Below are 20,383 nucleotides of genomic sequence, written 5' to 3'. Positions count from 1 at the left end.
TTCAGTCAAACAAATACAAAACTCAATATAAATCGAACTCATCTTTTCGTGAATGGCAAATAAAAGTTTTGATGAGATGGAAAAGCTCATGAATAACGCGCTGAGAAACAAAAACAAGTAAAGTTTCGTGTCAGCTTCGAATTCGCGAGCTTTTCTCCCCTCCGCGGAGACTGAACATTAGCCGATATGTCGAGTCTGTCGCGTATGTACCTCGATGTTCAATATGAATGCAGATGGTTCAATTTGGCGATTTTTTTTTTCGTCAAATTCTCGGTTGGTTGTCGCGAGATTGCTAGTGGAAATAAGGTCGAGAAGGTAGTGGGCGACTGGCAATAGAAAAAAAGAAAACGTATTTGGATTAGCATAATTTTATTGCGAGGGAGCCAAGTTGCAGAGAGCATCATAAAACGCTTCGCAACTTTTCACATCCGTTTCGGAATGGAAAGAATGCCCATTACGACGTTCCTTAGATGACTGTAAAACTAAAATATATCCAGTGAATCTACAAACAATAAGCGTGGGCTTTACGAGCCGTGGAATGCCTAAAAGTAAAATAATAAATCTGACTACGGTATTGATAACATGTTCGCGGGTGTACTATGACCTATAAATTGCGCGACGCTTGACTTGAATGTTGTACAATGGAACATTGGTGTTTTCTTATTCCTGCATCAATATCATGAATTTCAGCGTACTCTCGAAGAAAAGTGAAAAGATGTCGGATACCGAGAGCAGTGGCTCCAGCGGGGGTTTATTGGCAATAGCGAAGGACGAGGTGAAGCCATTGCCAGTTTTGCTATTCAATACCAATACCAGCGAGAAGCTCGAGGAATTTCAAGCTTATTTTCGAACTATGATGAACTCTAAAGCAAATTCAGTTGAGGAAGATCAACCACCCGAGGAGCCTGCTGATGTTATCGAACCTATACCAGGTATAATTTATAGTACAAGAATGATTGGAAGAAAAAGCAAGAACTTTAGTTTTATTATGGGAAAATATTGAAACACGTTAATAACGTTATCATAAAGAAACCACGATTATGTGTTAGCAAATAGAAAGCTATCTGTTAACGGGCGTGAGGTTCATAATCTTGGAAGGGATGCTTCAAAATTCTATAGTGTAGAACATCAAAACATCATCTCGTCAGTCTATTTCGTGCAAGCGTATTACAATGTACTTTCACGGTGAACTTGTCGGCAACAGAAACTCCGCTCAGCGTTAGAGAAAGCTTGACTGCGTCACAAGAAGTGAGCATTCGAACTTCTTGCACGAGAGAAAGACTGAAAATTGAAGGATAGAGTTAACCTGTTGAGACTGCTTACGGGAGCTTCTCTTTCCTTTCCTTCATCTTCTCCTGGAAAATTTTCCAGACGCCCAACGCCGCCGACTCTGAGCTCCGCTCGTCTTCTCCCTTCTCATTCGAATCAACTTGCGAGAGTGCCGTTCAAAAAGAATTGGCGCGTGCTCGCTGAAAATTGCCGCAGAGAATATTCCAATGCCGCGCGCCAGTGCGAAGATTGACTTTGTCTTTCTTACGTTGACTCACGCTCTTTTACTTATTCTCTCTTTTCTTTTTATCACCGAAGGGAGGGAAGCTCAATCTGTTTCGCAAATTATTCTTGAATATTTTTCTTTTTCGCGAGAATATTTGCACGCGCGAAATGTCTTTTCAATACGTAATCATGAAAAAAAAGAACTCCCAATCTTTTCTCATTCAAATAATTACTTTTTTCATTCGAAATATTGTCCAACCGCCGAATCATTAATCGAGAATCGATTTATCCGTATAAGTCAAGATTTGTCCAGTCCCCAATCAAATCTCCGAATCGTGCAGTTATTGCATTTTTTCTGCTCGCTGTTCCGCGGGGCAATCGTCGAAGCGATTATTTCCAGAACGAAAGAGGAGCAAGACGAAGAAGTCGACTTGGCAAGTCAATATTCCCTCGAGGGTTCGAATTTCTGCGGACGCAGCCTCAACTTTATTAGTCTCCTCGAGTTCGTGGATCAAAGGAAAGTGGGAAAAAAATTAATTGACAAAACGATAATTGCCACAAGCTCGATAATGAAACAAATAGAATAGAAAGTACACACTTGTAGCACGGCAGAGAAAAAAAGAAATGAGCAATCATTCGAGACGAAATAAACTCCGCAACGGGTTTTCTCGTTCTGGCGCTCGACCAAAACTGCGAGCGAGTATCCAGGTAACTCTCTCTCTGTCTGTCTCTCTTTCTCTCTCTGGCTTCCCTTTCCAAATTAAACTCATAAAACGTCGGCGGGGTTAGACTCGTTGGGTCGCTGTCTCCCACGAGCAAGCATGCAAGCCAACATCCAGCCACGTAGATAAACTTGATTTGGTGCTGTAAGCCTTTGAATAATTAAAGCCGACATTAGTGCTGCTTTACAGTGCGTTGTTGCAGGTACTGATATTATTAAATCTGAAGATATTAACAGAGCTTCCGCGAGATTTTCCGCTCTCAAAGTTGAAATTCTACAAAAGCATTGAAAAACTAATCTCGTGACTGAATTATGAAAATTAACTTTATAGCGAGCTTACGAAGTACAATACAAGCTTGTTTTTCAATTAGCTGAAAGCAAGTTAACGTGATTGCGAGTAAAGTAAATATATGAAATTTCGCCTACCCACCTGCCAACGCAGCGAAAACGCACGAAACCAGAGTGCAGCAATCGATGCCAGTCATCGCCGGCAACAGAAAAATTGGCATTGGCAAGCTTTTGTAAGCTCGAAAGAGAGATGCGAGGGAGAGGATCGAAAAGCGACTGAAGGTTCCACTGCGACGACGGTGCCTGCCAGTGCAATGCAGAGCAGCGTATGATCGCGTGCAACGTCGCTGGCAAAATGTGTGTTCCGTGTCTCGCTGTCTTTCCCTCTTTCTCCATCGTGACAATAAGCGAAACTCGACGACGACGACAGTTGCCCTGGCAAGCTTGTTAGTTTGCCCACCGAACTTCATGCAAAAGGATTGATCCGCTCATTCCACTGCGGTACTTACTACTTTGTTTGGTTTTTAGCTGAACCGCCGTCGATGGAGTCTAACGTAGATCCGCGAATGGAATATCTGGGCTCTGTTGTCCAAAAGTCATTGAAATTGAAGCATGAAAAATGGCACAGGCTCACCGTCACGGAGGATCATCGCAATATTTTGTTAGATTTTTTGGACAATCCAGTGCCTGCCGCGCTTTTTGTCGTGCTTACGCCGACAGCCCAACTGGTACCATCATGTGGCTTTCCCATTCCTTGTCAACGTACGAAAGGTACTTCATTTGATTATATTTATTACAATGTGCTTTGAATTTTACATTGTTTCTTTTTGATTTCGCTTTCATCGACTTTCTCACAATTACTTTCTGCTCATGTTTTACAAAAATTTTACAAATTCAAAATTTGCTTTTTTGGTTAAAATTATTTCATATTCACTTTAGAGTTCAAAGTAGTGGGTTCACAATGTTCTTTAAAGACGCTTTGAAGAATAATGGAATAACTATTCACTTGGATTTGTTATTTACAATGAAATTAGAAAGAAGCAGTCTGAGCTTTGATGCAGCTGTAACGTTACTTTCAACATTGATATTGTTTATCGTATTGTCAGGAGTATATGCAATCAAAATGAAAATCGCTGTTATACCAAAAGAAAAAGAGGCCTGCGCAGCAATGCTACTTACAGGAGATTTATCTCATCGTGTAGTAGACGAACTAGCCACCATAGTCGACAACATATTCGCGCCTTTACTCTGTAAGCCCGACAATCACAAGGACCTGCCTGGTGTCGCTGTGCAGGATATTTCTCGACATGTTCACTCACTTCGCGGTACTTTGTATCAAGTAAGTTAATAAAAATCAATCAAAGAAATCATAAAGAAAGGTGGTAATATTTAAATTTGCAGGTAAAGGGCCAAGTAAACGGAAGAACAGTGTTACCTATGCCAGCAGGTCTCGAGAAAGTAGCTGAAGTCGAAAGATTAGTTACAGTCGATGGTCCACAAGCCGTAGATTTGTATCTGAAAAGTGCCATCGAAGGTGTTGTTATAAAGTGGGCCTACCTCGTGAATGACGTTGTTACTCAAGAGTCGAGTGTGGCCTTCGAAAACGGTCAAAATCCAACGCCGTACGTTGAGCTCGAATATTGGTCAACTAGACTGGCGAATTTACGGTGAAGCGAAAATCTATTGCTAAAAACTGCTGGAATATTATCATAAAATATCGTTTCACTTTTTTAGATACATCTTCGATCAGTTACGAGAAGAACGAGTGCGGAAAATGGCAATAATCCTGGAGAAAACCGACAGCGCGTACTACCCATGCTTCCGAACTCTTTTCGGAAATGTTGTATCGTCTTTGGCCGAAGCAAAGGAGATCTCGTTGTACCTTACGCCTCTTGCCAAATGCTTCAAAGCAGTGGAGGAGGTAGACTTTTCCGAAGCGAAGCCTGTCATAGCCACTCTTATCCACTCCGTCGGGCTTGTTTGGATAAACTCACGCTACTATCAGAGCTCGTCCAAACTCATCATCATGCTTCGCCAGATATGCAACTTGCTTGTGCAGGAAGCAAGAAGATTTCTTGATCCGACGCTGATATTTCAGAGTGACGTTGATGAAGCTTTGCAAAGAGTGCAAATTTCTAAAGGTATTGGGGATTACGTTTTCTTTTTTTTTTTGTTTTTTTTTGTATTGCACACATGTTTTCCTGTGATCAGTAAAATATTATTCTATGAAAAAATTAATTGCTACACATACCGACAAAAACTAGCGTGTCGTCGAGGTTAAAGTGATGTATACGAATTTTCGTAACTAGCGAACATACTATGCTTCATCGTAAAAATACCGTAACTACAATTTAATAAGAGTCTCAGAGGTTTTAGTACGTTAGATGCGGAAAAAATACTTCACTTTTTAGACGTCCTCAGGGAATTCAAATATCAATTCGAACATCACAAAAACATGCCAGCGTTGAGAAAAGAAGCACCGCCATGGACATTCAATCCCAACGCCGTATTCGGTCGATTGAACGCTTTTCTCAAGCGATTATCCGATATCGAGTGGCTCTTCGACACTGTCCTCGAGTTCTCGAAGCTGGAGAAAATCGAGATTGGTGGTGTTATGGGACGTTCATTGAGCACTCGCATCACCGGCGTGTACAAGGAGTTCCAGCAACTTTTCGCTGCGTTCTCCACTCGCGGGAACGACGTACTTGAACCCGACGACGAAACTTTCGTACAGGATTGCAAGAAATTCAGCGAGGCCATCGTTGACCTCGACAGCAAACTCGCGGCTATTCTCTGCCAGGCTTTCGACGATTGCGCGAATTTAGAAAGTACTTTCAAGGTATACATAGATTAATTTAATTATTAATTTTTTACATTTTCTTTGTTGATGATTAATAATTGACAGTTGATAAATATCGCTGGGACAGTTTTGGATCGACCAGTTATCAGGAAACAGTTTACAAATCGCTACTCACGAATTCTTGATCTGTTGAATGAGGAATTGACGATAGTCGAGGCGCTATTCAATCAAGGGCCGCGAGGTGCAATGCGTGATTTACCGCCTCTTGCTGGTGATTTACAGTTTATGAGAATGCTACAGTTTCGCATTGATCTGCCAGTGCAAACATTCAAATCCCTTCAACATCCGTAAGCGAAGATTATTAATTTTATCGATAGTATTAATCGAACTCGATTATACTTTTTTAAAGGATCATAGACAGCAAAGAAGGCATGAATATTTTAGCACGATATGACAGATTAATCGCAACATTGGAAGACAAGCAAAGGACTCTATTCTTTGAATGGGCAAAAGCCGTACCGGATAAGGTCAAAGAGGGTTTGAATAGATCTTTAATAAAGAGGGATCAAGTTTCCATGTTAATTTTGAATTTTGATCCGGAGCTTCACGCTGTACTCAAAGAAGTCAACTATCTGAAGCAAATGTCTTATGAAAATATACCAAAAGAAGCTCTAGATGTACGTGAACTTTTCATAACAGAATAAATGTATCATTGTAACATAAATTTAACATCAATTGCATTCATTATTTACAGGTAGCCGAAATATCGGAAACATTCCGACAGTTCAGAACGCTCCTTACGGGCGCGGTGAACTTCTACAATGAGATTCGTCGAACTTGTCGCAAAGTTGAATTCCATTTGATCGAACTCGATATCGCGCGAATAGACTCTCTCGTTGAGCGTGGTGAAAACGAACTAAAATGGAATTCAGAAGGTCTCCTTGATTACATGACGGAACTTGGTAGTCTACTCGAAGACTTATATAAACGTGTAAAAGCTACTCAAGCTAATGTAGAAAGCATACGGAGTACTATTGAGCCGTGGACGAGAATGCCATTAATTGAACGTAAAGACCGACGTAAAGACACGTTGCTGTGTTTGGAGGAACGCGAGGAACGAGTAAACAAGAGATACACGGAAATGCGTCGAGCAGCTGAACAAATTATGCAATTTCTGGAGGAAAATAAAAAGCTGTTTGAAGTTTCGAATAAAAAAAGTCGTGCGTGGCAAGTCTACGTTACTTATGTCGATAAGATCGTTATAGAATCTCTTCGTAAAGCTGTTGGTTGTTCATTGTCTTACCTCTTGGAGAACATGGATACTTCCTGTCAAAATGAACCACTGCTGGAAGCGAGACTGGAGCTTCGAGAGCCCGACTTATTTTACGTGCCATCTCTTGAACCTGATGATCCTGATGGCTTAGATCAGCTGATAGCGAATTTATTGAATGATATTATTCATATGGCTACACTCATACCAAGACTGAAGACTGATACTGAGGGATATGCAGAAGAGTTGCAAAAAGATGATGATATTTGCGCGATGAAAAATGAAATACTTTCGGGTGTTATTAAAGCTGTTGAAGAAGCTACTGATTTTTGTGGGGTTTTCGAAGGTAAGTAACAATATAATATCAATAGTTAAATATTTGATTTCTGTAATAATACTTGTAGGTTACGCTTACTTATGGCTAGAGGATAGAGATACAGTCATGCAGCAGTTCTTAGAATACAGCAGACAATTAACCGTGGAAGAAATCGATATGTTACTTGCTCTCGATCCAAAAGCTCCATCGAAAAATCCCCCTAAAATGGAGCACTTTCGAGAGCAAATAGATCTATACGAAAATGTGTACATAGAAGTCGAAGAAATGAGTTGTTCGAAAATATTTTGTAATTGGTTCAGAGTTGATTTAAAGCCATTCCGACAATCTCTTTTAAATACTATTTGCAAGTGGTCGAGTATGTTTAAACAACATTTAGTTGAGCACGTGACAACGAGCTTATCGGATTTAGGATCATTTATAAGGTAAATAAATTGAAATTGAAGGACATCGGACTCGGTCGGTATGGGTAAAGAAACGATAAAATACTTTTTAAAATGTATTATCTACACATCGATCGAGCCCAATTTCCTTCACATACAAAAATGGCAGGTGAGCAAATTTAAAGAAATTGAAAAAATAATATCATAAGAGATAACGCGCGTCAATAAATGAATTAAATTTATCAGGCGCGCTGACGAAGGTCTTCTCCAGCAAGTACAGCCAGGAGATTACGACGGTCTCGTTAGTGTGATGGGTTTTCTGATGCAAGTTAAGGAAAGGCAGCCCGTGACAGATGAAATGTTTCAACCTTTGCAAGAAACTATTGAGCTTTTGAAATTTTACGACCAAGATATTCCAGAAGAAGTTAATGTCTTTCTTCAAGAACTACCCGACCAATGGGCAAATACCAAAAAATTAGCTTTAACTGTAAAACAACAAGTTGCACCTTTACAGGCTGGTAGGTCTTTTAATAATATATTTCTATATGATAGCAGTAGTCTCTTATTCATTTTTTTTTCTATTTTCGATCGACAGGTGAAGTTTCAAAAATACGAGCTCGCATAGTAGCTTTTGATATCATAGTGGTTACATATCGAGATGCTTTCAGACGTTTTGAGTTTTTCAAATTTGATTGTGAAAAACCTTACGAATTACTCGATGAAGCTCACGAACTCATTTCAATGCAAGAAAGACAAATGCAGGATATACAACAGTCCGCCTCGCTGTTTGAAGTAATGGTTCCTGAATTCAAACAATTAAAGCAATGCAGAAAAGAATTGAAATTGCTTAAACAGTTGTGGGATTATGTAAATATTATAAGAAGTAGTGTTGAAGGTTGGAAAGGAACGCCATGGAGAAAAATTGACGTGGAAAATATGGATATTGAGTGTAAGAAGTTTGCCAAAGAAATAAGAGGTTAGTCATTTAATGTTGTTTTTACAGTATTTTCATTGATCATTATACTGTAAAATAAAGGTCTGGACAAAGAGATGCGACCATGGGATACATATACATCACTCGAATCAACCGTAAAAAATATGTTAACATCTTTGAGAGCCGTTGGAGAACTTCAAAATCCAGCGATACGCGAAAGGCACTGGTTTCAGTTAATGAAGAGTACAAAGGTACCGTCAATTAAAGAAAATATTTGTAAATATGTACATAATGACATGTTATTTAATTGCTTATTTCACAAATATATATGTGGAAACGAATAATATTATTATTATTTTGTACATACGAGAATCTTGCGATATAGTCATATATTAATATTTATGCGTAAGTCATATAGTTAATTGCACAGCTGTAAATATGCTGTAAATGTTGCAGAAATTGGGCGACATGACTCCAGAAATGACCGTAAGTTCACTGTAAATAAAAAGCACCACAAAAGTAAATTTTGGACGTATAACATTATAAATACATATTTCATGCAAAGATAGTTGAGTTATAGAAGTTAGATAACTGAAATTGTTCGTCAAAACAAATATAAAAATAGTTGCTTTATTCAATCTATAATAATATTGTTAAGATGTTTTACTTTTATTTCGTGGTAAAGGTACTACGATATTATAGATATAAACCACACCAGATAATAATGTAATATAAAAATATACGTTCTATATAGAGCATTATATTTTAAACTATTGCATGATAATAAAATAGTTTAGTTTTAGCACAATATAAATGTTTATTACAAATTGAACGTACTTTTCATAGTAAAGCACATTTTTTATGTTGCTCGTGTAAAAAATTACATTATGTACGAGATGTAATAATCATAAATATAAATTCATATAAAAGTCATTGTAGAAATTCATTTCCATTCCACCATATCTTCTCTTTAGAGGGACTCATTATCAAAATTGAAAGCACAATTTTACAAGTTAGTTCGTATTTTTTAGTCTTTCATTTTATATACTAATAAAAATGATAAAACTACTAGAAAATTAATCAAATAAATAGGTACGGTTCGTTATGGATGAAGAAACAAGTCTAGAGAATTTGCTAGAGTTGAATTTGCATGAGTGTGAAGAAGAAGTGAAAAATATAGTAGATAAAGCTGTGAAAGAAATGTCAATGGAAAAATACCTTCGAGAATTAAATAGCATTTGGTCGGGTATGGAATTCGAAAAAGAAGATCATTCACGTACTGGTGCCATTCTGCTTAGAGCTAGCGAAGAATTAATTGAAACTCTAGAAGAAAACCAAGTACATTTAGGTTATTTAAACTCCAAACAACATTTTTCATTTTATTATAATAACGATTCTTTTTAATTTTAGGTTCAATTACAAAACTTAATTACGTCAAAGTTCATAGCTCACTTTTTAGAAGAAGTTTCTTCATGGCAAAAAAAATTAAGTGTTGCTGATCAAGTAACCACATTATGGTTTGAAGTTCAAAGAACATGGATTCATCTTGAGAGTATTTTTATGTCTTCCGAGGATATAAGAAAACAGTTACCTGTAGATTCTGAGCGATTCGATCGAATCGATCAACAATTCAGGGAAATGAGTCACGAAATGGGAAAAACGCCAAATGTGGTTGAAGCAACAAATAAAGATGGCCTTGTGAGAGTTTTGGATATTCTACAAAAGGAACTAACTTTATGTGAAAAAGCTTTAGCAGAATATTTGGAAACAAAACGATTAGCCTTTCCAAGATTTTATTTTGTATCTTCAAGTGATTTATTAGATATTCTTTCCAACGGAAATCGACCTGAAGTTGTTGCAAAGCACTTGATTAAATTATTTGATTCAATGGCATGGCTCAAGTTCCATGATGATAGTAAAACCGTAAAACCAGAAAAAGTAATTGGTAAGAACTGTGAAAGTATTATGTGATTTTAACTTGAAGTGTAGATTTAGTTTAAAAACTTAGTTACTTTCAGGTATGTTTGCCAAGGATGGAGAGTATGTTGCATTTATCAATTATGAAATGACATGCGAAGGCGCAGTAGAAGTTTGGTTGAATAGATTACAGAAAGCTATGCGAACTTCGATTCGTCATTACTTTAGTGATGCAGTAGTGGCTTACGAAGAAAAACCTAGAGAACAGTGGTTATTTGACTATCCAGCTCAAGTCTCTTTATGCGGTACTCAAATTTGGTGGACCACTGAAGTAAATCTTGCATTTGGTAGATTAGAAGAAGGTTACGACAATGCTCTGAAAGATTATTTGAAAAAACAAATTGGACAACTGAGTACGCTAATCACTTTGTTACTCGGAGAACTAACCAAACAAGATCGACAAAAAGTTATGACCATATGTACAATAGATGTGCACTCTCGTGACGTCGTTACGAAACTTGTACAGGCAAAAGTAGAAACTGCTCAGGCTTTTCAATGGCAAAGTCAATTGAGACATAGGTGGGATGAAAAAGAAAAAGATTGTTTTGCCAATATTTGTGATGCACAATTTAGGTATTCACACGAATACTTGGGTAATACACCAAGGTAAATTTTGAAAATCCGTTGAACATTTAATTTTTTATGGAATGTTATTTTTTATAAATTTATTTACAGATTAGTTATCACGCCATTAACTGATCGCTGCTACATAACATTAACTCAATCCCTCCATCTCGTAATGGGTGGTGGCCCTGCAGGACCAGCTGGTACTGGAAAAACTGAGACAACTAAAGATCTAGGTCGAGCTTTAGGAATCATGGTTTACGTATTTAATTGCTCAGAGCAAATGGATTACAAATCATGTGGCAATATTTACAAAGGCTTAGCTCAAACAGGAGCATGGGGATGTTTCGATGAGTTTAATAGAATATCCGTTGAAGTACTTTCTGTCGTTGCAGTACAAGTGAAGTCTGTTCAGGATGCCATTAAAGACAAAAAAGAAATTTTCAATTTCATGGGAGAAATTATAGCTTTAACGCCTACTGTTGGTATTTTCATAACTATGAATCCTGGCTATGCAGGACGTACAGAGCTTCCAGAAAATTTAAAAGCTCTATTTAGACCATGCGCTATGGTTGTACCTGATTTTGAGTTAATTTGCGAAATTATGTTGGTTGCTGAAGGATTTCAAGATGCTCGTATTCTTGCAAGGAAGTTTATTACATTGTATACTTTATGTAAAGAACTCCTATCGAAACAAGACCATTATGATTGGGGATTAAGAGCAATAAAATCAGTTTTAGTAGTTGCTGGAAGTTTAAAACGTGGTGATCCTGGGCGACCAGAAGAGGAAGTACTTATGAGAGCATTACGTGACTTTAATATTCCAAAAGTTGTTTCCGACGATTTACCAGTATTTATGGGATTGATTGCCGACCTCTTCCCTGCACTCGACGTCCCCAGAAAAAGAGATGTTGATTTTGAAAAAACTGTGAAGCAAGCTGCAACTGATCTTTTATTACAACCGGAAGACGGATTCATCCTCAAAGTTGTTCAATTGGAAGAGTTACTAGAAGTACGACATTCTGTGTTTATTGTGGGATCAGCAGGTTCTGGTAAGACGAAAGTTTGGAAAACCTTGTTTAAAACTTATCAGAACCTAAAGAGGAAGCCAATATTTAATGACCTTAATCCAAAAGCAGTAACAAACGACGAACTCTTTGGTATCATAAATCCAGCAACGAGAGAATGGAAAGATGGCTTGTTTTCTGTAATCATGAGAGAGCAAGCTAATCTCGGAGGGGAACATCCGAAATGGATCATTTTAGACGGAGATATTGATCCTATGTGGATTGAATCTCTAAATACCGTGATGGACGATAATAAAGTATTGACGCTTGCGAGTAATGAAAGAATAGCTCTGACACCTTCTATGAGATTACTGTTTGAAATTTCAAATTTAAGAACTGCTACTCCAGCTACGGTTTCTCGAGCTGGTATATTGTACATAAATCCTCAAGATTTAGGCTGGAATCCTTATGTTACTAGCTGGATTGAAACGCGACCTTCCCAATCGGAAAAATCAAATTTGGTCATTCTTTTTGACAAATATATTCCTACGTGCTTGGAAACGCTACGTATAAGATTTAAGAAAATTACACCTATCGCTGAAATGGCTCATGTAGAAATGTTATGTCACTTATTAAGTTGTCTATTAACTACAGAACTAACGTCAACTGATTTTTCAAAAGATCACTACGAACTTTATTTTGTCTTTGCGGCAGTTTGGGCATTTGGTTCTGCAATGTTCCAAGATCAAACAATAGATCATCGTATTGAATTCACTAAATGGTGGGTGAATGAATTTAAACAGATTAAATTTCCTAGCACAGGAACGGTTTTTGACTATTATATTGATCCAGAAACAAAAAATTTTGTCTCATGGACTGAACGTTTACCTAAGTTTGAGTTAGACCCTGACTTACCTTTACAAGCAGTTTTAGTATATACAGCTGAATCAATTAGAATACGATATTTTCTTGATCTTTTAATGGCAGAAAAGCATCCTGTAATGTTAGTTGGTCCTGCAGGATGTGGTAAAACAGTTCTAGTGGCAGAAAAACTTTTGCAACTTTCAGAAAATTACGTGATCACCAATGTTCCATTCAACTTTTATACAACCTCTGAAATGCTTCAGAAAATTTTAGAAAAGCCACTGGAAAAAAAAGCCGGACGAAACTATGGGCCACCTGGAAATAAAACCCTAATATATTTCATTGATGATATGAATATGCCCGAAGTAGATCCGTATGGAACAGTGCAACCACATACACTGATACGACAACATTTAGATTACACTCATTGGTACGATAGAACTAAACTGTCTTTAAAAGATATACACAACTGTCAGTATGTTAGTTGCATGAATCCAACAGCTGGATCTTTTACTATAAATCCAAGACTTCAAAGACACTTCGCAGTATTTGCTATTAGTTTTCCAAATTCTGAGTCCTTGACTACTATTTATGCATCTATTCTTTCGCAACACTTGTCAAATATTGAACATAGGTGTGTAATCATTTAGGAATATAATATTTTTAATGTACTTTAGGTATATGATATACTTTGATTTATAGATTCCCATTAACAATTGCTGATCTTGGAAAATATATTGTGCAAGCTACTTTGCAGTTGCATCATAGATGTGCTCAGGTTTTTCTTCCTACAGCGACGAAATTCCATTATATTTTCAACCTTCGAGATTTATCGAATTGTTTTCAAGGGCTACTTTTTAGTGGTAATGACTGTCTCCAAATTGGAACAGATTTCGTTAGGCTTTGGATGCATGAAACTCAAAGAGTCTATGCAGATAAACTTACTGACGACAAAGATATCGAGACGTTTAATAAATTACAGATTGATATTTTGAAAAAGAATATTGAGGAAATCGATGAAGGAGCTATTTTTGAAAAACCAAATATATATTGTCACTTTGCTGGTAAAGCTTTAATTCAGCTAACTAACTAATTAACGAAATAAAATTGTCTTATGAAGTAATCTTTATTAAATATATTTTTCTTAGGTGGTATCGGAGAACCAAAGTATATGCCGGTACAAGATTGGGCTACTCTACACCGATTACTAACAGAAGCTTTAGTTACTTATAATGACTTAGTATCTGCAATGAATCTCGTTCTTTTTGAAGATGCTATGATGCATGTGTGTAGAATCAATCGAATCTTAGAATCACCTCGAGGCAGTGCGCTTCTCGTTGGTGTTGGAGGATCTGGAAAACAAAGCCTTTCACGCTTGGCAGCATTTATAAGCTCTCTTGAAGTTTTTCAAGTGCAATTACGCAAAGGATATGGAGTACCAGATCTTAAACTGGAACTTTCCTCTCTTTATTTAAAATCAGGCATGAAAAATTTGGGAATAATGTTTCTCATGACAGATGCTCAAGTGCCGAACGAACATTTTCTGGTTTTAATCAACGATATGCTTGCTTCTGGAGAAATCCCAGATCTCTTTCCAGAAGATGAAGTTGAAAATATTATTTCAGGCTTGTAATTTATTCTTATATTAACAAAATATTTTAAAGCCATTGCCGAATGTGTTTATTATTTGATAGGTGTAAGAAATGAAGTGAAAGGTGCTGGAATTCTAGATACTCGAGAAAATTGCTGGAAATTTTTTATTGACAGAGTGCGCCGGCAACTAAGGGTAGTGCTCTGTTTTTCTCCTGTAGGGTCGACGTTGAGAGTTCGATCGCGAAAATTTCCGGCAATAATTAACTGTACTGCCGTAAATTGGTTCCACGAATGGCCTCAGGAGGCTTTAATGTCTGTCTCCAAACGTTTCCTGCAAGAACTGGATGAGCTACCGGAAAGTTATCTGTAAATAAAAATTAATTTACATTCTTCTCTAACATATTGATGTACTAAAATATTTCTCTCTGTCATAGTGAATCGGTATCTAAATTTATGGCACACGCACATACGACAGTAAATCTAGCAAGTAGACAGTATCTGATAAACGAGCGTCGCTACAATTATACAACACCAAAGTCTTTTCTTGAACAGATTAGCTTGTACATAAAACTTTTGAAGAACAAAGCTGCCGAATTGAAAGCTCGTGTGGAGAGATTGGAGAATGGTTTAGCTAAATTGAAGTCAACGGCTGTTCAAGTAGACGAGTTGAAAAAAAAATTGGCTATCCAAGAAATAGAATTACAGCAGAAAAATGAGGCAGCTGATCTTCTTATAGCGAAGGTCGGCGTGGAAACGGAGAAAGTACAAAAAGAAAAGGCTTTAGCCGACGAAGAAGAGACGAAAGTGGCGATCATTGCTGAGGAGGTGTTGAAAAAACAAAAGGATTGCGAGGCAGACTTGTTAAAAGCAGAGCCAGCATTATTAGCCGCTCAGGAGGCTTTGAATACGTTAAATAAAGCAAATCTTACAGAGCTTAAGTCATTCGGCTCGCCACCTGGCGCAGTCACAAACGTCACTGCAGCTGTGATGGTGCTACTTGCACCAAGTGGCAAAATACCCAAAGATCGCAGTTGGAAAGCTGCTAAAGTACTATCAACTGTATAAAAAGAAAATTAACTATTTAGAACGCTAAATGATCTCTTTTGTTATTTATTTTAGATTGTAATGGCCAAAGTCGACGCATTTTTAGATGCATTAATTAATTACGATAAAGAAAATATTCACCCGGAAGTAATAAAATCTATTCAACCTTACCTTAAAGACTCGGAGTTTGAGCCAGAGTTTGTCAGATCTAAATCTGCAGCCGCAGCTGGTCTGTGCGCGTGGGTTATCAATATTATTAAATTTTATGAAGTTTTTTGTGATGTAGAACCAAAGCGCAAAGCATTAGCTCAAGCTAATGCTGAATTAGCTGCTGCTCAGGATAAGTTAGGAGTCATAAAACGCAAAGTTGCTGTAAGTAATTTTTCTATCACTATTTCGTTGAAAAATGAACGGATTTGATAGTCGTCACATTAATTTTAGTCGCTAGAAGAACAATTAGCAGCGCTCACAGCAGAGTTTGAACAAGCTACCGAGGCAAAGTTAAAGTGCCAGCAAGAAGCCGATGCGACAAATGCCACCATTGCTTTGGCTAATCGATTGGTTGGCGGATTGGCGTCAGAGAATGTTAGATGGGCAGATTCAGTTGCAAAGTATGGTCATCTATAGCGCTAAAATTATAATCTAGATTAAAATATTATATGTCAATTTTGGTATTTTTAGTCTCATGCAACAATCATCAACTTTACCAGGCGATGTGCTTTTGGTTACCGCTTTCATTTCGTACGTAGGTTGCTTTACAAAGCAATTTCGCTTAGATCTTTTAAACAAGCAATGGTTACCGTTTTTACGGAATATCGAGCCAGCTGTACCCATAACTGATGGACTCGATCCGTTAACTTTACTGACGGACGACACTCAAATAGCTAAATGGAACAATGAAGGATTACCAAACGACAGAATGTCAACAGAAAATGCAACAATTTTATCGAATTCAGATCGATGGCCTCTTATGATTGATCCGCAGGTATTCTACGATCAAATTTTCAACTCTCAAGTATAAAGAAATGCTACTACTGTAGAAAAAAAATAATTTATTTTAGCTCCAAGGTATCAAATGGATAAAGCAAAAATACGGCGACAATCTACGCGTGATTCGTCTCGGGCAGACAGGTCACCTCGACGTAATTGAACAGTCACTGGCAGCTGGTGCAACAGTACTCATTGAAAATATTGGAGAACTTGTCGATCCTGTGCTGGATTCACTGTTGGGTCGAAACTTAATAAAGAAAGGCCGTGCTTTAAAGATTGGCGACAAGGAAGTCGAGTACAACCCGAATTTCCGTCTGTTGTTGCACACCAAACTGGCAAATCCTCATTATAAACCTGAAATGCAGGCTCAGACGACGCTTATTAATTTCACGGTGACGCGCGACGGATTGGAAGACCAACTGCTCGCTGAAGTTGTGAAGGCTGAGAGGCCGGATTTGGAGGAGCTGAAGGCGGAATTAACGCGACAACAGAATTATTTCAAAATAACTCTAAATAGTCTCGAGGATTCTCTGCTTTCCAAGTTTGTATACAAACTTTTTTGCATTTTGAAAGAAGAATCTTGCTTTGCATCAAAGTACTTTATATGAATTCCAACGGGTTGACAACATTTTCAGACTCTCTTCGGCAGGCAGTAACGTATTAGGTGACACCGCACTCGTCGAAAATTTAGAAACGACCAAGAGAACGGCAGCCGAAATCGAACGAAAAGTCAGCGAAGCGCGTGGCACGTCTCGAGAAATCGACGCTGCTCGCGAATTGTATAGACCAGCCGCAGCTCGAGCATCCTTACTCTACTTCATTCTCAACGACTTGAACACGATAAATCCAATTTATCAATTCTCTTTGAAAGCTTTCAGCGTAGTTTTTCAACGAGCAGTGCTGAAAGCTGATCCGGCTGCCGATGTAACAGGCCGAGTGACAAATCTCATCGAATGCATCACCTACTCGGTTTTCATGTACACGACTCGCGGCCTCTTCGAGTGCGACAAGCTCATTTTCACTTCGCAGATGGCCTTTCAGGTGCTTCTCGCTCGCGAGGAAATCAGCGCTCAAGAACTTGATTTTTTATTACGCTTTCCGATCACGCCGCATGTCACTTCGCCTGTTGATTTTTTGACTAACAGCAGTTGGGGCGGCATTCGTAGTCTGTCTTCGCGAGACGAATTTCGGTAAGCTGTAATGATATCGTTGTAGTAAAATTTTGTTTTTCAATTTTTCAGCATTATTAGCTCAAATGTAAACCATATTTTCTACCTGAATTGAATAAAATACGGTGATATTCCGCAGAAATTTAGATCGAGATATCGAGACGTCGCCAAAGCGATGGAAAAAGCTCGTCGAGTGCGAGTGCCCTGAGAGGGAAAAATTTCCGCAAGAATGGAAAAATAAGACGGCATTGCAGAGATTATGCATGCTAAGAGCTTTGCGACCAGACAGAATGACATACGCAATTGTCGCTTTTATCGAGGAAAAATTAGGAGCTAGATTCGTGGAGAGCAGAACCGTCGAATTCGCGAAATCTTACGAAGAGACGAGCCCCTCGACTCCGATTTTCTTTATTTTGTCACCTGGCGTTAATCCACTCAAAGTAAATCGATCAAAATAAATCTAATAATCTTTTACGTAACTATTATTATTTTATTTTAGGACGTGGAAGATTTAGGCAGAAAATTGGGTTTCACATCTGATGCGCAAAATTTTCACAACGTTTCACTCGGACAAGGCCAAGAAGGCGTAGCTGAACTCGCAATGGACAATGCGTCAAAAAAAGGCCACTGGGTTATACTTCAGAATATTCACTTGGTGAAAAAATGGCTTCCGCTGCTGGAAAAAAAATTGGAAGTAGCATCCGAGGGCTCGCACTCGGATTACCGAGTATTCATGAGCGCTGAACCGGCCAGTACACCGGCTGGTCACATTATACCACAGGTTTTTTCATATTGATTTTTAACTGAGCTAAGTGAATAAAAAAAACCTGCGATTACGAGAGACGAGAGATAATATATCGTTATTCGCAGGGCATTCTGGAGTCGTCGATTAAAATAACGAACGAGCCGCCAACAGGAATGCAAGCGAATTTACACAAAGCCTTGGACAACTTTACGCAAGAGACTTTGGAAATGTGCAGCAAGGAAGCGGAATTCAAGGTGATATTATTCTCCCTATGCTACTTCCACGCAGTGGTTGCCGAGCGCCGGAAGTTCGGGCCACAGGGCTGGAACAAGATTTACCCTTTCAACGTCGGCGATCTTAACATCAGCGTGAGCGTCTTATATAATTACCTCGAGGCAAGTCCCAAGATTCCTTGGGAAGATTTGAGGTATCTTTTTGGCGAGATTATGTATGGTGGGCATATTACCGATGATTGGGATAGACGGTTGTGCGTCTCTTATTTGGAGGAATTGATGCAACCTGATTTGGTCGACGGTGAACTTCATCTTGCTCCGGGTAATTAAATTAGCAAAAGAAAACAGGGTTACTCGCTTCGAGAAAAACATAGCGCTCATGAAATATTGATTTCGAAGGATTCCCGGCGCCTCCAAATACCGACTTGGTGGGTTTTCATACTTACATCGATGAAGTGTTACCACCCGAATCCCCGTACTTATACGGGCTACATCCTAACGCTGAAATCGGATTTCTGACGACAACTTCGGAAAATTTATTCAGGACCGTTTTCGAGATGCAACCGCGCGATGCCGGTAGTTCCGGTGGCCAGACAGTGACGAGAGAAGATAAAGTATTATCTTTATTTCACGATCAATCGTCTGATAATTCCAGTAATATTCTAGTATTTTTTTTTATTTGTTTGATTACAGGTAAAACAAATACTCGACGAGATACTGGAAAAGCTTCCAGAGGAGTTTAACATGTCGGATATAATGGGCAAAGTAGAGGAGCGAACGCCGTATGTAATTGTCGCGTTCCAAGAATGCGAGCGTATGAATTATCTAACGAACGAGATCAAACGCTCGCTACGTGAATTGGATCTCGGGTTAAAGGGCGAACTAACAATTACCTCGGATATGGAAGACTTGGAAACGGCACTGTTCCTTGACCAAGTGCCACACACTTGGACGCAAAGAGCGTATCCTTCTTTACTTGGATTGACTGCTTGGTTCGTCGACTTGCTGCTAAGGATACGCGAATTGGAAACATGGTCTACTGATTTTGTGGTAAATGGCTAGGAAATGCACTATATTTCGCTTACATTTAACTTTAGTTACCAATAGATCAAATTCAAAGTACAATTAATTGGAATGTTTTCAAATACCATGACATACTTAATTTAACGATCTTTAATATTGTTACAGTTGCCTGCCTCGGTATGGCTGGCGGGTTTTTTCAATCCGCAATCTTTATTAACAGCAATAATGCAATCGACAGCACGACGACACGAACTTCCGCTAGACAAAATGTGCTTGCAATGCGACGTGACCAAAAAAAATAAAGAGGAATTCACGTAAATCCCATTCTTTAAAATAACAGATTAAAGCATCGATCGTTAATCTTACTCGTTCAATTTGCAGCTCGGCACCAAGGGACGGCGCATACGTGCACGGCATATTCATGGAGGGCGCACGTTGGGACGTGCAAGCTGGTATAATTATCGACTCGCGACCAAAAGAACTATTTCCATCGATGCCTGTAATCAATATTCGTGCTATTCCTCAGGATAAACAAGATTTGCGAAATATGTACGAATGTCCCGTTTACAAAACGCGGACTCGTGGACCTACTTACGTGTGGACTTTTAATCTTAAAACCAGAGAGAAAGCAGCCAAATGGACTCTTGCTGGTGTTGCTTTATTACTGCAAACGTGACTTTTTATTACGGATTACTCGGAGATTTATTGCCATTCTTTTGTTACTGATTGCATTTTTGATGAGGAATAAAGAGACTTTTTTAATCTATTACAAATATTTTTTTTTCAACCTATGTTTTATTTTCCTTACTAACTTTTTTTAAGCACTGTCCTTATTGGAAAAATAATAAATCATAAATGAATGAATCAGTGGAATCTCTGGAATCAATGATTAAAAGGGAACTAAAAGCCGCAATGCGGATATCGGAGAGGAAAAAAGGCACAGCAAGCGC

General features: G+C 38.4%; 1 protein-coding gene across 1 annotated transcript; it reads left to right on the top strand.

The window, feature by feature from the left end:
- The first annotated feature begins 715 nt into the window (after positions 1-715).
- LOC131664388 (dynein beta chain, ciliary) lies at positions 716-20,109 on the top strand. The gene is made up of 35 exons (XM_058935442.1): positions 716-932; positions 3,032-3,274; positions 3,610-3,842; positions 3,905-4,170; positions 4,238-4,448; positions 4,542-4,644; positions 4,915-5,342; positions 5,409-5,650; positions 5,713-5,980; positions 6,058-6,919; positions 6,978-7,332; positions 7,537-7,808; positions 7,886-8,266; positions 8,327-8,475; positions 8,681-8,710; positions 9,317-9,562; positions 9,635-10,169; positions 10,243-10,807; positions 10,877-13,270; positions 13,339-13,700; positions 13,785-14,261; positions 14,331-14,595; positions 14,664-15,276; positions 15,349-15,645; positions 15,715-15,884; positions 15,955-16,258; positions 16,335-16,804; positions 16,899-17,453; positions 17,572-17,872; positions 17,932-18,213; positions 18,303-18,732; positions 18,810-19,024; positions 19,104-19,460; positions 19,599-19,747; positions 19,815-20,109. The coding sequence occupies exons 1-35, from the start codon at positions 716-718 to the stop codon at positions 20,107-20,109; spliced, it is 13,542 nt and encodes a 4,513-aa protein (XP_058791425.1).
- The last annotated feature ends 274 nt before the right edge of the window (positions 20,110-20,383 follow it).

The sequence above is a fragment of the Phymastichus coffea genome, unplaced genomic scaffold (assembly GCF_024137745.1).
Source record: "Phymastichus coffea isolate CEN01 unplaced genomic scaffold, Cenicafe_Pcof_1.1 PCOF00043, whole genome shotgun sequence".
In the NCBI taxonomy this organism is placed as follows: domain Eukaryota; kingdom Metazoa; phylum Arthropoda; class Insecta; order Hymenoptera; family Eulophidae; genus Phymastichus; species Phymastichus coffea.
This window is presented reverse-complemented; position numbering and strand designations above follow the sequence as displayed.